Source organism: Scyliorhinus canicula, chromosome 13, assembly GCF_902713615.1.
Source record: "Scyliorhinus canicula chromosome 13, sScyCan1.1, whole genome shotgun sequence".
NCBI classification, from domain to species: domain Eukaryota; kingdom Metazoa; phylum Chordata; class Chondrichthyes; order Carcharhiniformes; family Scyliorhinidae; genus Scyliorhinus; species Scyliorhinus canicula.
Window position 1 is genome coordinate 23,689,586 of NC_052158.1, and position 20,481 is coordinate 23,710,066.

A 20,481-nucleotide genomic window follows, 5' to 3' on the forward strand; every position below is an offset into this window, starting at 1 on the left:
AGTAGGTTGCTATCTCATAATGGTCTACTCATTGGGTGCATGCCACAACGCTGCGTGTCAATTCGCCGGGCGCTACGATTGCCCCAAGTCACATTTGCAGCGGTTTATCGGCACGGAATTGTCATCCTGGCTTTCAAAGAAATGGTCCAGGGAGTTTTAAAGTTGTGGAGGAGAGGAGAAGGGAAAGATTACACTCGTCGTTTGATACTCTCGTTCAAGTAAAGGTTAAATATTTCATTTAATGTTGTTGAATGTATGCTTTCACAGGTGACTGGCTGAGTGGTTGAATTTGTGTGTGCGAGTGCGTGCGGAAACGGCGAACCGGTTGAGTCATTTCGGTCGCCAGTTTTCAGAACTGGTGAGAAGTTGAACGGAGATGGTCGATCAGGTGGCGAGTTGGAAGCAGTCGATTAGTGGGTAGGTGTGTAGATGAAGAGCAGGACGGTGAGCGGTATTCACTGACGTTTCAAGTGGTTTTTGGCAGTTCGTTGAGGGCCGTATGGAGGACAAGCTCTGTTGATTTTTGAGGTCGTGGGATTTTCTTACGGGTAGATGTAGTTCAGTGATGTTTCGCTACATACGCCGAATGTAAACGAGGTGGGTGTTTCGTCGATATTTATGTGAGTTAATTGTATAAGTCAGCAGGTGTTAGGTGATTGAGAGATTACCTTGCTAGTTAGTGTGTGGATTGGAGGGTAAGATGAGTTGGTGAATGACACCTATGCAATATATGATGTGCATGTTTAGTAGTTTTATAAGACGCCCGGTCGGGCTGGTGTAAGTTTCCATGATCTTGGAAAGTCACTTCGAGGAATGCGGGCATAGTGTGTTTAGGAAAATAAGCATATCACGTCTGTTGGACTTTGCGAGATATTTCTCTCAAATACTGAAGTTAATTGAGTGTTCTCAGAATAGTCGGTAAGTGTGGACGGATGTCTCAGCGAAGAGTGTAAACGGATGATCAGGGCTTAGTGCTGTCAGGTTGGGTGGTTGACCGGTCTGACCTCTGATGATGGTATATGATTCGGGTCAGTAGTTATGGCTGAGGTCAGGAAGACAGTTTTGGTCAGCATACGTCGGGAGACAGTTATTTTTATTAATTCGTTGGATGTGGGCTTTTCAGTCTGTGCCAGCATGTATTGTCCATCCCTAATTGCCCTTGATTGAGCAGTTATAAGTTAACCACACTTAACTTATGGGTCTGGAGTCTCAAATAGGCCAGGCCGTCGAGGAAAATCAGATTTCATTCCATAAAGGTGAGGAGGCGAATTAAATTAGGCAGAGTTGAGCCTATGCATCAATGAATTTTTCTGCTCCCTAATCTCTACTGATGTTTAGATATTGTTTGTTGGCCTTCTCCCATGTTGAATAACTATATAATTCTTCCGAAATAAATATTTTTTGAATATTCCAATGGCCTCAGAATCGTATCTCCATCTCGCCTATTGAGCGCCAGTGTGCGCCAATGCTCTGCCATGCAAACGTCTACATGTGTTTATTATTGTGGTTAACTTTTCTGTATTCTGAAACAGTTGACAGGTTTTGATTCACAGGCGTGCTTGTCCTTGTTCTCTGCCTAAAATACCGAAACGTCTTCCTTCAAAGTGGCGGATTGTTTCTTTATTTCCCCGTACTTTGCACAACATTTTCTGTACAATTTATTAAGCTGTAGTAATGAGAGCATAAAAATTATAATCTTTAATAGTGTCACATGTAGGCTTAAATTAAATGAAGTTACGGTCAAAACCCCAATTCGTCGCACTACCTCACCTCTTCCGGTACAGTGAAAGCATTCCGAATGTCCAATTTACTAAGAAACAAGTCTTGTTGAAGGAGCACCCGGAAGAAACACTGAGGAAACACCCGCTTCATAAAATGCAATCAGTGCGTCTGAAATAGTTTGGTTTGCGAGTTTAAAGCACGCTTGCATTCTTCAGAGAATCGCGTGCCTGTCACGTTTGAGGCTGAACTGCTCAACTAAAGTAAAACATGTTTCGATGGACAGAATGTATGGCATTCGACAACAATTTCTCCGCGTTACGGAAACGCTAAAAAATACAAGGGCATTGCGCTAAAAATTCTTCACAGCAATGAAATATAGAAATAAGTTTCCTTTCATTGTAAAATCCCACATGCAGAACAGAAGGAGAAAATGCATTTTATTTTATCTCAGAGCCGCGTAACTGTTAATGGCAGAAATAAACAAGGAGCTGTCGGGCTAATCAATAGATTCTGTAATGCCACCGCAAATAGTAGTCTCCATTGATGGGATTCCCCTTGGATTATTTGAGAACACCGATGGCCCAGTGTCCTTGCAAGACAAATAATTGGCGCGTTGGGGTTGGGTCGCCATACTCCAGGGATGTATGATATGGCTGTAGCTATTGTATGGCAGGAGATGGGAAAGACCATCGCAGTCTCAATGGGCCATGCAATTCAGAAATATATGTGTGCGACAAAGCACGAAAATTGATCAAGAAGCTGGGGAAGTTGCCATATTTAACGGCTTAAATGATTGAACGCTGCTCCCACTTGTCACACCATCTGAAGATTCTGCCACTAAGATTCACGCCGTATTCATCAATTTGTCAAAGTACAGTGGGCAAATATGTGAAGTCTAAAAACCGGCTGTCCGTATGATGTTACGCAATTTCATATTTGTTACTCTAGCACAAAAAGGATGACAGTTGTATTTGGTTTGAAGTTCGAGGTAACTCTCGGTAAAAAGCAACAACGATTTGATTTAGTAAAATGAGTGCACAATTTTATGAAAATATCTTCATAATAGTTCAAAGTGGAGAACTATGTCCTCCTGGTTACGCTGTCCTCTTTGACAGCCACAGGACACATTGAAATTTATGGGGTTGAAACAAACGAAAAATATGGAAGGAAATACCGTAATATAGTAATGTTCATAAGCATCCTATTCTCTCCCCAGAAATTCAATCATTAAAAACTGCATTAAACAACGCCGGTAAGGAAAACACGTTTTCATGACCATTTTGTGAGGGTAGAAACAAAAACATATTATTATCAGTAAACAGGACAATTTGAACATTTCACTCCATTTACTTTTCCATTTTCTACTTCAGTTTGCTGCATTATTGAACTCTGCAAGCTATGCATTATTTCTTTCAAAGTCGTCCATTACTTCCTGGAGATTTTCGGTACAATTTCCCGTATTTATTTTACTAATTCTAACAGAAAAACCGCTATATGTTCATCTTTATCCTTTAAAATTAATTTTGATCATGGTCTCAGAAATGTTCAATTGCATTTTTTAGATCCAGATACGTGAGCAATAATTGTGAAATGTTTTCATTCGACAAATTACTATTGTTGGTTATAATTTTGCCACGGGTTCCGGAGTTAGCCAATGCAAATTGACAAAGCATTCCTTTGGATCACCTGAAGTAATGTTATAAAATTTACACGCCCATTTTCGATTCATTTATGGGATGTGGGCATCGCTGGTTCTGTCAGCAGTTATCACCACAACAGCCCTCAATTGTAGTTGGCACGCGAGTCAATTGCAACGAGACCAGGCCAGGATGGCAGCCGTCCATCTCTGAGCGCATTCGTGAATCAGGAGGATTCATAATCACCAATAGATTTTCTTTCAATGTTATTGCTTTTCCATGTTTTATCTCCTATGGTGGGATTCGAATAATGTTCCCAGATATTGCACTTGTATACCTGGTCAGTAGTCTTGTGACGGTACTACGACACATACGCTTCCACTAATAAAGGCAAGATAATTGCAATGCGCGTTCGCAAATGTTAGGTACAGGTCAGGAGTTTGTTGAAGTTCTCTCAATTTGCCAGAAAGTGTACAGATTCAAAAACACAGAAAAAGCTTGACAAATGCAGGACACGAGAGCCTGCTTGAGCAACACGCCATTGACAAAAATCCATTCCCGCCAGCACTGACGGGGAATGACTGCAGTGTGCACAATTTCGATGTGTACTTTCGGAATACACCAAGCGTCCTAAGTTATCGCTTTCTGAACTAATGAAAGCTGGTATCGAGCAGGACGATGACCCCAAACACATGGGGGAACCATCATCTGGACGTTCCTCGCCATGCCATTTATGAATTGGACTTCAAAGTATATTGTCCTTTCATAATCGTCGCTGGTTCAAAATCCTCAGACTACCTGCAAGCAAATACAGTCGGTCCAGCTGCAGCACAGAAACTTTCAACTGTTCAAGTTGAAAGTTTATCCCAGCATTCGTAAGGGCAAAAATTAAGTGGCAATACATTCTATCCGAGAAAGACACTCCCAGATCCTTTTTGTAAATTGCAAAATTTCTACTGTAGTAATGAGTACTATATTTCAAACAAATTCAATGATTCCCAACTTTCATTGCCATTGCATCAATGTTTCCTTATAATAATCATTATTATTGTCGCTAGTATTCTTACGTTAACACTGCAATGCAGTTTCTGTAAAAATACCTTCGTTGCCACACTCCGGCGCCGGTTCGGGTACACTGAGGGAGAATTCAGAATGACAAAATTACCGAACAGCATGTCTTTGGGAATTGTGAGATGAAACTAGAGTACCTGGAGCAAACGCACACAGACATGGGGAGGATATTCATACAATTTCCCAAGCCTGGAAACGAACCTTGGATCCTGGTGCTGTGAAAAACATAGTGCTAACCATTGTGCTACTGTGCCGCCACGTTGCACCTGAATGTCAGAGATTCGTTTCGAAACATTGAACATTTCAATACTTCACATCGATGGTAACACATCTTCTCTGTTGAGCAGAAATTAATGCAATAGCCATAAGAATCACAGCATGTGTCAAATTGAGCTATTGCTGAAAGTTTCAATCGAGTTTCGATGGAAACCTATTTTTCAGGAATGTAACAGCATGCATTCAAAATCAATAATTTGCAACATGTATTTAATAATACACGATCTTTCTGCCAGAAAAAAAGTTACGTCGAAAAGGAGAAGGTGAGAATCAAAAATGCAAAGTTCAACAAAATATTTTCAATGAGGGTTGCCAGAAATTGATGCTGGATTAACATTTTAGCATAACTGACAATAATGTATCATAGACTCTTGTGGAATTGATATGTGGATTGGAAATATGTTTAATATTGCAATCCTACATAGATTAGAAGAATATTTCTGTCATTTAGATCTGGAAGAACTGTATCAGCCGGATGGTGAGTAACATTCATTCAACTGAATAATTAATTATGTAATATACTAGCTACCGATAGATATATGAGACAACCAATTGGAATGCGCTGCATTAAAATGAATTATGTGCATATACTTTTATTTTTTTGTTGAGCGTATAATTAATATAAAAATGTCCCTAAGCAGAAATTTCGCAATTAACTGTCGGTGCTAAATTACTTCAATTTAGAAACGTCGTCCAAGCACTTAGCCTTTCCTGTTGCTTTAGGGAAATACTGTTTCCAATCCGAGGAATTTTCGATTTTATTCTATTTTTTTTCTGAACTATGATGCCTTAAACCACTCGCCATCAACAGTTTGATATATTCGACTTTTGACCTGTCATTCACCTGTCATTGACCAGTGCCAAATGGCAAGAGCTGTTTGAAGGCAAATTTGAAGTGGAGGAATTCCTGTAGATGATTAAAGAGTAAAATGTGAGTTTACTCGTGCTGAACTTAGCTTTGGATGAAATAGCAGTTCGCAAGCATATCGGCTCTTGCGTAATTAGACGAATTGGGACAATTGGATGTCTTATGTGTCATTAAGTTGTCTTTGCACTGCAGTGAATAGAAATTAAAAAAACAAACGATTAGCAAAATTGCCTATCAAGTTCAAATGACTATTTTGCCCTACACATCAAGGCAGATTAACACGTAAAGGGATGAGAGCAGTTTTATATTGATCCATTATTTAAAGAGCGTAAATATTAATATGGTGCTTTATCATGAAAAGGTAATTTTCTCTTATTTTCTTCACCGTGAGCTGCAATTTTGTTTTCTTGGTTTCGTTTAATGAAAGATAAAACATATAAACCAATAAGTATTAACGTCATCGAGCTTCGACTGTCCATTTTAATTTTCTGAAGTAAGTAAGCAATTGTGTTTCGTGGATGACTGATATTTCGAAAAATTGAAGACTATTAACTAAATGAAACCCGATAAATATAAGAACATAAGAACATAAGAACTAGGAGCAGGAGTAGACCATCTGGCCCCTCGAACCTGCTCCGCCATTCAATTAGATCATTGCTGAACGTTTGTGGACTCAGCTCCACATTCCAGCCCGAACACCATGACCCATAATCCCTTTATTCTTCAAAAAACTTTCCATCTTTACCTTAAAAACATGTAATGAAGGAGCACCAACTGCTTCACTGGGCAAGGAATTCCATAGATTTACAACCCTTTGGGTGAAGAAGTTCCTCCTAAACTCAGTCCTAAATCTACATCCCCTTATTTTGAGGCTATGTCCCCTAGTTTTCTGTCACCCGCCAGTGGAAACAACATGCCCGCATCTATCCTATCTATTCCCTTCATAATTTTAATTGTTTCTATAAGATCCCCCCTCATCCTTCTAAATTCTAACGAGTCCAGTCCCAGTCTACTCAACCTCTCCTCATAATCCAACCCCTTCAGCTCTGGGATTAACCTCGTGAATCTCCTCTGCACACGCTCCAGCGCCAGTACGTCCTTTCTCAAGTAAGGAGACCAGAACTGAACACAATACTCCAGGTGTGGCCGCACTAACACCTTATACAATTGTAACATTACCTCCCTAGTCTTAAACTCCATCCCTCTAGCAATGAAGGACAACATTCCATTTGCCTTCTTAATCACCTGTTGCACCTGTAAACCAACCTACTGTGACTCATGCACTAGCACACCCAAATCTCTCTGAACAGCGGCATGCTTTAATATTCTATCGTTTAAATAATAATCCCGTTTGCTGTTATTCCTACCAAAATTGATAACCTCACATTTGTCAACATTGTATTCCATCAGCCAGACCCTAGCCCATTCACTTAACCTATCCAAATCCCTCTGCAGACTTCCAGTATCCTCTGCACTTTTCGGTTTACCACTCATCTTAGTGTCATCTGCAAACTTGGACACATTGCCCTTGGTCCCCAACTCCAAATCATCTATGTAAATTGTGAACAATTGTGGGCCCAACACGGATCCCTGAGGGACACCACTAGCTACTGCTTGCCAAGCAGAGAAACACCCATTTATCCCAACTCTTTGCTTTCTATTAATTAACCAATTCTCTATCCATGCTACTACTTTACCCTTAATGCCATACATTGTTATCTTATGCAGCAACCTTTTGTGTGGCACCTTGTCAAAGGCTTTCTGGAAATCCAGATATACCACATCCATCGGCTCCCCGTTATCTACTGCACTGGTAATGTCCTCAAAAAATTCCACTAAATTAGTTAGGCATGACCTGCCCTTTACGAACCCATGCTGCGTCTGCCCAATGGGACAGTTTCTATCCAGATGCCTCGCAATTTCTTCCTTGATGATAGATTCCAGCATCTTCCCTACTGCCGAAGTTAAGCTCACTGGCCTTTAATTTCCTGCTTTCTGCCTACCTCCTTTTTTAAACAGTGGCGTCACGTTTGCTAATTTCCAATCCACGGGGACCACCCCAGAGTCTAGTGAATTTCGGTAAATTATCACTAGTGCATCTGCAATTTCCCTAGCCATCTCTTTTAGCACTCTGGAATGCATTCCATCAGGGCCAGGAGACTTGTCTACCTTTAGCCCCATTAGGTTTCCCATCACTCCCTCCTTAGTGATAACAATACTCTCAAGGTCCTCACCTGTCATACCCTCATTTCTATCAGTCGCTGGCATGTTATTTGTGTCTTCCACTGTGAAGACCGACCCAGAAAACCTGTTCAGTTCCTCAGCCATTTCCTCATTTCCCATTATTAAAACTCCCTTCTCATCCTCTAAAGTACCAATATTTACCTTAGCCACTCTTTTTTGTCTTATATATTTGTAAAAAGTTTTACTGTCTGTATTTATATTCTGAGCAAGTTTGCTCTCATACTCTATCTTACTCTTCTTACAAGAACTGTATCCGCCGGATGGTGAGTAACATTCATTCAACTGAATAATTAATTATGTAATATACTAGCTACAGATAGATATATGAGACAACCAATTGGAATGCGCTGCATTAAAATGAATTATGTGCATATACTTTTATTTTTTTGTTGAGCGTATAATTAATATAAAAATGTCCCTAATAGAAATTTCGCAATTACCTGTCGGTGCTAAATTACTTCAATTTAGAAACGTAGTCCAAGCACTTAGCCTTTCCTGTTGCTTTAGGGAAATACTGTTTCCAGTCCGAGGAATTTTCGATTTTATTATTTTTTTTTGTGAACTATGATGCCTGAAACCACTCGCCATCAACAGTTTGATATATTCGACTTTTGACCTGTCATTCACCTGTCATTGACCAGTGCCAAATGGCAAGAGCTGTTTGAAGGCAAATTTGAAGTGGAGGAATTCCTGTAGATGATTAGAGAGTAAAATGTGAGTTTACTCGTGCTGAACGTAGCTTTGGACGAAATGGCAGTTCGTATGCATATCGGCTCTTGCGTAATTAGACGAATTGGGACAATTGGATTTTTTATGTGTCATTCAGTTGTCTTTGCACTGTAGTGAATAGAAATTTAAAAAAGAAACAATCAGCAAATTGCCTATCAAGTTCAAATGACTATTTTGCCCTACACATCAAGGCAGATTAACACGTAAAGGGATGAGAGCAGTTTTATATTGAACCATTATTTAAAGAGCGTAAATATTAATATGGTGCCTTATCATGAAAAGGTAATTTTCTCTTATTTTCTTCATCATGAGCTGCAATTTTGTTTTCTTGGTTTCGTTTAATGAAAGATAAAATATATAAACCATTAAGTATTAACGTCATCGAGCTTCGACTGTCCATTTTAATTTTTTGAAGTAAGTAAGCAATTGTGTATCGTGGATGACTGATATTTCGAAAAATTGATAACCATTAACTAAATGAAACCCGATGAATATAAGAACATAAGAACATAAGAACTAGGAGCAGGAGTAGGCCATCTGGCCCCTCGAGCCTGCTCCGCCATTCAATTAGATCATGGCTGATCATTTGTGGACTCAGCTCCACTTTCCGGCCCGAACACCATAACCCTTAATCCCTTTATTCTTCAAAAAACTATCTATCTTTACCTTAAAAACATGTAATGAAGGAGCACCAACTGCTTCACTGTCAAGGAATTCCATAGATTCACAACTCTTTGGGTGAAGAAGTTCCTCCTAAACTCAGTCCTAAATCTACATCCCCTTATTTTGAGGCTATGTCCCCTAGTTCTGCTGTCACCCGCAGTGGAAACAACCTGCCCGCATCTATCCTATCTATTCCCTTCATAATTTTAAATGTTTTTATAAGATCCCCCCTCATCCTTCTAAATTCCAACGAGTACAGTCCCAGTCTACTCAATCTCTCCTCATAATCCAACCCCTTCAGCTCTGGGATTAAGCTAGTGAATCTCCTCTGCACACCCTCCAGCGCCAGTACGTCCTTTCTCAAGTAAGGAGACCAAAACTGAACACAATACTCCAGGTGTGGCCGCACTAACACCTTACACAATTGTAACATTACCTCCCTAGTCTTAAACTCCATCCCTCTAGCAATGAAGGACAACATTCCATTTGCCTTCTTAATCACCTGTTGCACCTGTAAACCAACCTACTGTGACTCATGCACTAGCACACCCAAATCTCTCTGAACAGCGGCATGCTTTAATAGTCTATCGTTTAAATAATAATCCCGTTTGCTGTTATTCCTACCAAAATTGATAACCTCACATTTGTCAACATTGTATTCCATCAGCCAGACCCTAGCCCATTCACTTAACCTATCCAAATCCCTCTGCAGACTTCCAGTATCCTCTGCACCTTTCGGTTTACCACTCATCTTAGTGTCATCTGCAAACTTGGACACATTGCCCTTGGTCCCCAACTCCAAATCATCTATGTAAATTGTGAACAATTGTGGGCCCAACACGGATCCCTGAGGGACACCACTAGCTACTGCATGCCAACCAGAGAAACACCCATTTATCCGAACTGTTTGCTTTCTATTAATTAACCAATTCTCTATCCATGCTACTACTTTACCCTTAATGCCATACATCGTTATCTTATGCAGCAACCTTTTGTGTGGCACCTTGTCAAAGGCTTTCTGGAAATCCAGATATACAACATCCATCGGCTCCCCGTTATCTACTGCACTGGTAATGTCCTCAAAAAATTCCACTAAATTAGTTAGGCATGACCTGCCCTTTACGAACCCATGCTGCGTCTGCCCAATGGGACAGTTTCTATCCAGATGCCTCGCAATTTCTTCCTTGATGATAGATTCCAGCATCTTCCCTACTGCCGAAGTTAAGCTCACTGGCCTTTAATTTCCTGCTTTCTGCCTACCTCCTTTTTTAAACAGTGGCGTCACGTTTGCTAATTTCCAATCCACCGGGACCACCCCAGAGTCTAGTGAATTTCGGTAAATTATCACTAGTGCATCTGCAATTTCCCGAGCCATCTCTTTTAGCACTCTGGGATGCATTCCACCAGGGCCAGGAGACTTGTCTACCTTTAGCCCCATTAGCTTTCCCGTCACTCCCTCCTCAGTGATAACAATACTCTCAAGGTCCTCACCTGTCATAGCCTCATTTCTATCAGTCGCTGGCATGTTATTTGTGTCTTCCACTGTGAAGACCGACCCAAAAAACCTGTTCAGTTCCTCAGCCATTTCCTCATTTCCCATTACTAAAACTCCCTTCTCATCCTCTAAAGGACCAATATTTACCTTAGCCACTCTTTTTTGTCTTATATATTTGTAAAAGGTTTTACTATCTGTATTTATATGCTGAGCAAGTTTGATCTCATACTCTATCTTACTCTTCTTACAAGAACTGTATCCGCCGGATGGTGAGTAACATTCATTCAACTGAATAATTAATTATGTAATATACTAGCTACCGATAGATATATGAGACAACCAATTGGAATGCGCTGCATTAAAATGAATTATGTGCATATACTTTTATTTTTTTGTTGAGCGTATAATTAATATAAAAATGTCCCTAATAGCAATTTCGCAATTACCTGTCGGTGCTAAATTACTTCAATTTAGAAACGTAGTCCAAGCACTTAGCCTTTCCTGTTGCTTTAGGGAAATACTGTTTCCAATCCGAGGAATTTTCGATTTTATTCTATTTTTTTTGTGAACTATGATGCCTTAAACCACTCGCCATCAACAGTTTGATATATTCGACTTTTGACCTGTCATTCACCTGTCATTGACCAGTGCCAAATGGCAAGAGCTGTTTGAAGGCAAATTTGAAGTGGAGGAATTCCTGTAGATGATTAGAGAGTAAAATGTGAGTTTACTCGTGCTGAACGTAGCTTTGGACGAAATGGCAGTTCGTATGCATATCGGCTCTTGCGTAATTAGACGAATTGGGACAATTGGATGTTTTATGTGTCATTAAGTTGTCTTTGCACTGCAGTGAATAGAAATTTAAAAAAGAAACAATCAGCAAAATTGCCTATCAAGTTCAAATGACTATTTTGCCCGACACATCAAGGCAGATTAACACGTAAAGGGATCAGAGCATTTTTATATTGAACCATTATTTAAAGAGCGCAAATATTAATATGGTGCCTTATCATGAAAAGGTAATTTTCTCTTATTTTCTTCATCATGAGCTGCAATTTTGTTTTCTTGGTTTCGTTTAATGAAAGATAAAATATATAAACCAATAAGTATTAACGTCATCGAGCTTCGACTGTCCATTTTAATTTTTTGAAGTAAGTAAGCAATTGTGTATCGTGGATGACTGATATTTCGAAAAATTGATGACCATTAACTAAATAAAACCCGATGAATATAAGAACATAAGAACTAGGAGCAGGAGTAGGCCATCTGGCCCCTCGAGCCTGCTCCGCCATTCAATTAGATCATGGCGGATCATTTGTGGACTCAGCTCCACTTTCCGGCCCGAACACCATAACCCTTAATCCCTTTATTCTTCAAAAAAACTATCTTTCTTTACCTTAAAAACATATAATGAAGGAGCACCAACTGCTTCACTGGGCAAGGCATTCCATAAATTCACAACTCTTTGGGTGAAGAAGTTCCTCCTAAACTCAGTCCTAAATCTACATCCCCTTATTTTGAGGCTATGTCCCCTAGTTCTGCTGTCACCCGCAGTGGAAACAACCTGCCCGCATCTATCCTATCTATTCCCTTCATAATTTTAAATGTTTTTATAAGATCCCCCCTCATCCTTCTAAATTCCAACGAGTACAGTCCCAGTCTACTCAATCTCTCCTCATAATCCAACCCCTTCAGCTCTGGGATTAACCTAGTGAATCTCCTCTGCACACCCTCCAGCGCCAGTACGTCCTTTCTCAAGTAAGGATACCAAAACTGAACACAATACTCCAGGTGTGGCCGCACTAACACCTTATACAATTGCAACATTACCTCCCTAGTCTTAAACTCCATCCCTCTAGCAATGAAGGACAACATTCCATTTGCCTTCTTAATCACCTGTTGCACCTGTAAACCAACCTACTGTGACTCATGCACTAGCACACCCAAATCTCTCTGAACAGCGGCATGCTTTAATATTCTATCGTTTAAATAATAATCCAGTTTGCTGTTATTCCTACCAAAATTGATAACCTCACATTTGTCAACATTGTATTCCATCAGCCAGACCCTAGCCCATTCACTTAACCTATCCAAATCCCTCTGCAGACTTCCAGTATCCTCTGCACTTTTCGGTTTACCACTCATCTTAGTGTCATCTGCAAACTTGGACACATTGCCCTTGGTCCCAAACTCCAAATCATCTATGTAAATTGTGAACAATTGTGGGCCCAACACGGATCCCTGAGGGACACCACTAGCTACGGATTGCCAACCAGAGAAACACCCATTTATCCCAACTCTTTGCTTTCTATTAATTAACCAATCCTCTATCCATGCTACTACTTTACCCTTAATGCCATACATCGTTATCTTCTGCAGCAACATTTTGTGTGGCACCTTGTCAAAGGCTTTCTGGAAATCTAGATATACCACATCCATCGGCTCCCCGTTATCTACTGCACTGGTAATATCCTTAAAAAATTCCACTAAATTAGTTAGGCATGACCTGCCCTTTACGAACCCATGCTGCGTCTGCCCAATGGGACAATTTCTATCCAGATGCCTCGCAATTTCTTCCTTGATGGTAGATTCCAGCATCTTCCCTACTACCGAAGTTAAGCTCACTGGCCTTTAATTTCCTGCTTTCTGCCTACCTCCTTTTTTAAACAGTGGCGTCTCGTTTGCTAATTTCCAATCCACCGGGACCACCCCAGAGTCTAGTGAATTTCGGTAAATTATCACTAGTGCATCTGCAATTTCCCTAGCCATCTCTTTTAGCACTCTGGGATGCATTCCATCAGGGCCAGGAGACTTGTCTACCTTTAGCCCCATTAGCTTTCCCATCACTCCCTCCTTAGTGATAACAATACTCTCAAGGTCCTCACCTGTCATAGCCTCATTTCTATCAGTCGCTGGCATGTTATTTGTGTCTTCCACTGTGAAGACCGACCCAAAAAACCTGTTCAGTTCCTCAGCCATTTCCTCATTTCCCATTATTAAAACTCCCTTCTCATCCTCTAAAGGACCAATATTTACCTTAGCCACTCTTTTTTGTCTTATATACTTGTAAAAAGTTTTACTGTCTGTATTTATATTCTGAGCAAGTTTGCTCTCATACTCTATCTTACTCTTCTTACAAGAACTGTATCCGCCGGATGGTGAGTAACATTCATTCAACTGAATAATTAATTATGTAATATACTAGCTACAGATAGATATATGAGACAACCAATTGGAATGCGCTGCATTAAAATGAATTATGTGCATATACTTTTATTTTTTTGTTGAGCGTATAATTAATATAAAAATGTCCCTAATAGAAATTTCGCAATTACCTGTCGGTGCTAAATTACTTCAATTTAGAAACGTAGTCCAAGCACTTAGCCTTTCCTGTTGCTTTAGGGAAATACTGTTTCCAATCCGAGGAATTTTCGGTTTTATTCTTTTTTTTGTGATCTATGATGCCTTAAACCACTCGCCATCAACAGTTTGATATATTCGACTTTTGACCTGTCATTCACCTGACATTGACCAGTGCCAAATGGCAAGAGCTGTTTGAAGGCAAATTTGAAGTGGAGGAATTCCTGTAGATGGTTAGAGAGTAAAATGTGAGTTTACTCGTGCTGAACGTAGCTTTGGATGAAATGGCAGTTCGCATGCATATCGGCTCTTGCGTAATTAGAGGAATTGGGACAATTGGATGTCTTATGTGTCATTAAGTTGTCTTTGCACTGCAGTGAATAGAAATTAAAAAAAGAAACAATCAGCAAAATTGCCTATCAATTTCAAATGACTATTTTGCCCTACACATCAAGGCAGATTAACACGTAAAGGGATGAGAGCAGTTTTATATTGAACCATTATTTAAAGAGCGTAAATATTAATATGGTGCCTTATCATGAAAAGGTAATTTTCTCTTATTTTCTTCATCATGAGCTGCAATTTTGTTTTCTTGGTTTCGTTTAATGAAAGATAAAACATATAAACCAATAAGTATTAACGTCATCGAGCTTCGACTGTCCATTTTAATTTTTTGAAGTAAGTAAGCAATTGTGTATCGTGGATGACTGATATTTCGAAAAATTGAAGACCATTAACTAAATAAAACCCGATGAATATAAGAACATAAGAAAATAAGAACTAGGAGCAGGAGTAGGCCATCTGGCCCCTCGAGCCTGCTCCGCCATTCCATTAGATCATTGCTGAACTTTTGTGGACTCAGCTACACTTTCCGGCCCGAACACCATAACCCTTAATCCCTTTATTCTTCAAAAAACTATCCATCTTTACCTTAAAAACATGTAATGAAGGAGCACCAACTGCTTCACTGGGCAAGGAATTCCATAGATTCACAACTCTTTGGGTGAAGAAGTTCCTCCTAAACTTTAGTCCTAAATCTACATCCCCTTATTTTGAGGCTATGTCCCCTTGTTCTGCTGTCACCCGCAGTGGAAACAACCTGCCCGCATCTATCCTATCTATTCCCTTCATAATTTTAAATGTTTTTATAAGATCCCCCCTCATCCTTCTAAATTCCAACGAGTACAGTCCCAGTCTACTCAACCTTTCCTCATAATCCAACCCCTTCAGCTCTGGGATTAACCTAGTGAATCTCCTCTGCACACCCTCCAGCGCCAGTACGTCCTTTCTCAAGTAAGGAGACCAAAATAGAACACAATACTCCAGGTGTGGCCGCACTAACACCTTATACAATTGCAACATTACCTCCCTAGTCTTAAACTCCATCCCTCTTGCAATGAAGGACAAAATTCCATTTGCCTTCTTAATCACCTGTTGAACCTGTAAACCATCCTTCTGTGACTCATGCACTAGCACACCCAAGTCTCTCTGAACAGCGGCATGCTTTAATAGTCTATCGTTTAAATAATAATCCCGTTTGCTGTTATTCCTACCAAAATGGATAACCTCACATTTGTCAACATTGGATTCCATCTTCCATACCCTAGCCCATTCACTTAACCTATCCAAATCCCTCTGCAGACTTCCATTATCCTCTGCACTTTTCGGTTTACCACTCATCTTAGTGTCATCTGCAAACTTGGACACATTGCCCTTGGTCCCCAACTCCAAATCATCTATGTAAATTGTGAACAATTGTGGGCCCAACACGGATCCCTGAGGGACACCACTAGCTACTGATTGCCAACCAGAGAAACACCCTTTTATCCCAACTCTTTGCTTTCTATTAATTAACCAATCCTCTATCCGTGCTACTACTTTACCCTTAATGCCATACATCTTTATCTAATGCAGCAACCTTTTGTGTGGCACCTTGTCAAAGGCTTTCTGGAAATCCAGATATACCACATCCATCGGTTCCCCGTTATCTACTGCACTGGTAATGTCCTCAAAAAATTCCACTAAATTAGTTAGGCATGACCTGCCCTTTACGAACCCATGCTGCGTCTGCCCAATGGGACAATTTCTATCCAGATGCCTCGCAATTTCTTCCTTGATGATAGATTCCAGCATCTTCCCTACTACCGAAGTTAAGCTCACTGGCCTTTAATTTCCTGCTTTCTGCCTCCCTCCTTTTTTAAACAGTGGCGTCACGTTTGCTAATTTCCAATCCACCGGGACCACCCCAGAGTCTAGTGAATTTCGGTAAATTATCACTAGTGCATCTGCAATTTCCCGAGCCATCTCTTTTAGCACTCTGGGATGCATTCCATCAGGGCCAGGAGACGTGTTTACCTTTAGCCCCATTAGCTTGCCCATCACTCCCTACTTAGTGATAACAATCCTCTCAAGGTCCTCACCTGTCATAGCCTCATTTCTATCAGTCGCTGGCATGTTATTTGTGTCTTCCACTGTGAAAACCGACCCAAAAAACCTGTTCAGTTCCTCAGCCAATTCCACATTTCCCATTATTAAAACTCCCTTCTCATCCTCTAAAGGACCAATATTTACCTTAGCCACTCTTTTTAGTCTTATACATTTGTAAAAAGTTTTTCTGTCTGTTTTTATATTCTGAGCAAGTTTACTCTCATACTCTATCTTACTCTTCTTTATAGCTTTTTTAGTAGCTTTCTGTTGCCCCCTAAAGATTTCCCAGTCCTCTAATCTCCCAGCAATCTTTGCCACTTTATATGCTTTTTCCTTCAATTTGATACTCTCCCTTATTTCCTTAGATATCCACGGTCGATTTTCCCTCTTTCTTCCGTCCTTCATTTTTGTTGGTATAATCCTTTGCTGAGCACTGTGAAAAATCGCTTGGAAGGTTCTCCACTGTTCCTCAACTGTTCCACCATAATGTCTTAGCTCCCAGTCTACCTTAGCTAGTTCTTCTCTCATCCCCTTGTAATCTCCTTTGTTTAAACACAAAACACTAGTATTTGATTTTACTTTCTCACCCTCCATCTGTATTTTAAATTCCACCATATTGTGATCGCTCCTTCCGAGAGGATCCCTAACTATGAAATCATGAATCAATCCTGTCTCATTACACAGGACAAGATCTAGGACCGCTTGTAAAGTTGGTGTGATTAAGAGTTAGCGTTTTGAATTTAGGGCAGTTGCAGTTGAAGAAGATTGAATGCTGCTTTCCTTGTTAATACAACGGTAAATGTGGCTTATTATCATTCATTGTGACCCGAAGTGAGTGGTGATGTCATGTATGCAGAAATGCTGCTATATTAATTTAAGCATATTTTTTTTTCAACAGCTGCATTTGTCCGATGGTTAAGGCGGGTGGGTCATTGATTCTAGGAACGTTAGATAATCTGGAGTACAAAGTTCAAAAGTGACGGTGCATGAAGTAGGATGCAGACTAATTGATCATGCAACCATACTCCATACCACAAGAACTCCCTCAACTTAATTCGTGTTCCGGGATCTGATGATGTTACTGTTAGAAATGAAGTTATCGATGTCAGGAGGATAACGGTGAAGGATTCTGAGTTATCATAGAATTTACAGTGCAGAAGGAGGCCATTCGGCTCATCGAGTCTGCACCGGCTCTTGGAAAGAGCACCCTACCCAAGGTCAACATCTCCACCCTATCCCATAACCCAGTAACCCCACCCAACACTAAGGCCAATTTTGTACACTAAGGGCAATTTATCATGGCCAATCCACCTAACCTGCACATCTTTGGACTGTGAAAGGAAACCGGAGCACCAGGAGGAAACCCACGCACACACGGGGAGGATGTGCAGACTCCGCACAGACAGTGCCCCAAGTAGGAATCGAACGTGGGAGCCTGGAGCTGTGAAGCGATTGTGCTATCCACAATGCTACCCTGCAACATTTCCTGCAATGACAGAGAAATTGACCCAACGGGAAATACGGAAACTGATTGGGGCATCGTGGTTTAGGCAGTAACACGTTTGCTGCTCAGGAAAGGTGGTGTCGAGGGCCCGTCCATTCAAATCTGCAGTATATCAATTAATGTTGAATTGTGGAGGAAATAGCATTTAGCAGCCAACGGACTGCACATCGATGGGAGGACGGGAAACTGAATAATGTCACACCAGAGATGGAAGCAAAAACGGGAAAGACTTGCTACTCCCTTCCAAACTTCCTCCAGCGTTGGGCATGCCCAGAACATATGGGCATGGTTTTCTGGGCTCCCTGAGCAGTTAACACACCTGTCCTCACTCCCAAAAAACCGGCTCATCCTTGTTCCGGTCATGTGAGCCCTATGCAGCACCTTAAATTGTATGAGGATGAGCCTTGCGCAAGAAGAGGAGGAGTTCACTCTCGCCAGGGCATCCGCCCACGTCCCCTCCTCGATTCCCTCACCCAGCTCCTCCACCCAATTACCGTTCAGCTCCTCCACCGAGGGCTCATCCTCCTCCTGCATCACTTGGTACATTACCGATATCCACCCCTCTCCAACCCACACTCCCGAGAGCACCCTATCCTAGACCCCGCGCGGCGGCAACAGTGGGAACTCCGCCACTTGCCGCCTGACAAATGCCCTTACCTGCATATATCTGAAGGTGTTCCCCGGGGGGAGCCCAATCTTCTCCTCCAACTCACCCACGCTCGCGAACTTCCCGTCAAGAACAGGTCCCCCATCTTCCTAATAACTGCCCTGTGCCAACTCAGGAACCCGCTGTCAATTCTCCCCACGACAAACCCGTGGTTCCCCCGTATCGGGGACCTCACCGAAGCACCCACCTCCCCCCTGTGCCATCTCCATTGCACCCACATTTTGAGGGTAGCCGCCACCACAGGGCTCGTGGTATACCTCGTTGGTGGGAGCAGCAGCGGCGCAGTCACTAGCGCCTCCAGGCTCGTGCCCACTCAGGTCACCACCTCCATGCTCTTCCATGCTGCCCCTTCCCCCTCCATCACTCACTTGCGCACCATCGCTGCGTTGGCAGCCCCGTAATACCCACAGAGGTTGGACAGCGCCCACACACACCCCGTAATGCTCCTATTAACCCGCCTGAAGAAGGCCTTTGTAATAAGGATGGGTAGGCACTGGAACAGGAACAGAAATGTTGGGAGCACCGTCATCTTGACTGACTGCACCCTACCCGCCAAAGACAGCAGCAGCATGACCCGCCTCTTAAACTCCTCCTCCATTTGCTCCACCAGCCTCGTTAGGTTAAGCTTGTGCAAGGCCCCCCCAGCTCCTCGCCACCTGGACCCCCAAGTACCTGAAGCTCCTCTCCACCCTTTTTAGTGGGAGCTTACCAACCCCCCTCCCCCGCCCCATCCTTGTCCCCTGGGTGAACAACGAACAGGTTGCTCTTCCCCGTGTTGAGCCTGTACCCTGAGAAATCCCCAAACTACCTGATAATCCTCATTACTTCCGTCAACCCCCCAACCGGGTCCCCCACATATAACAATTCATCCGCATAGAGCGACACTCAGTGTTCCTCCCCACCTCGCACCAGCACCCTCCAGTTCCTCGACTCCCTCAACGCCATTTCCAGGGGTTCAATTGCTTGCGCAAAAAGCAGGGGGTAAAGAGACACCCCTGCCTCGTCCCTCGGTATAGCCGAAAATACTCCGACCTCCTCCTGTTCGTGGCCACATTCGCCAGCGGGGACTTATTATAACATTCAAAAGCCTCCGTATGTAATTATTCAACTGCCTCCCTTTCACGAACCCCTTTTGATCCTCTTGAATAACCAGCGACACACAGTCCTCTATCCTCGTGGCTAAAATCATCGCCAACAACTTGGCTTCGACAGTTAAGAGTGAGATCGGCCTGTATGACCCACACTGCAGGGGATCCTTGTCCCCCTTAAGGATCAAACAAATCAGCACCCTAGACATCGTTGGAGGCAAAGCCCCTCCTTCCCTTGCCTCGCTGAAGGTCCTAAACAACAGAGGGCCCAGCAGGCCTGCATACATCTTATAGAATTCGACCGGGAAACCATCCGGCCCCAGCGCCTTCCCAGGCTGCATGCTCCCTATCCCTTTGACCAACCCGTCCAGCTCAACCGGCTCCCCCAGTCCCTCCATCTGTCCCTCCTCCACCTTCGGGAATCTCAGCCGGTCCAGAAAACGCCCCATACCCCGCTCCTCCTGTGGGGGTTCGGACCGATACAGTTCCTCACAGAAGTCCCTGATGACCCCATTGATGCCTACCCCACTGCACACCACATTCCCTCCCCTATCCTTAACTCCACAAATCTCTCTTTGCCGCATCTCGCTTCCAAAGATGGTGACCAAGCAACCGGCTCGCCTTTTCCCCAAATTCATACACCGCTGCGTTCCTCCACTGAACTTCCGCCTTTCTGGTGGTCAATAGGTCGAATTCGGCCTGGAGACTACGCCACTCCCCAAGTAGTCCT

The 20,481-nt window shown here is 42.2% G+C and overlaps 1 protein-coding gene across 1 annotated transcript in view; it reads left to right on the top strand.

The window, feature by feature from the left end:
* Positions 1-20,481, top strand: part of LOC119976526 (centromere protein F-like) — a 430,490-nt gene that overhangs the window by 230,952 nt on the left and 179,057 nt on the right. Inside the window, exons 17-22 of the mRNA XM_038817079.1 lie at positions 2,939-2,974; positions 4,943-4,969; positions 5,158-5,184; positions 8,064-8,081; positions 10,957-10,974; positions 13,846-13,863. Coding sequence (XP_038673007.1) covers positions 2,939-2,974; positions 4,943-4,969; positions 5,158-5,184; positions 8,064-8,081; positions 10,957-10,974; positions 13,846-13,863 — 144 coding nt within the window. The remainder of the gene's footprint in view (positions 1-2,938; positions 2,975-4,942; positions 4,970-5,157; positions 5,185-8,063; positions 8,082-10,956; positions 10,975-13,845; positions 13,864-20,481) is intronic.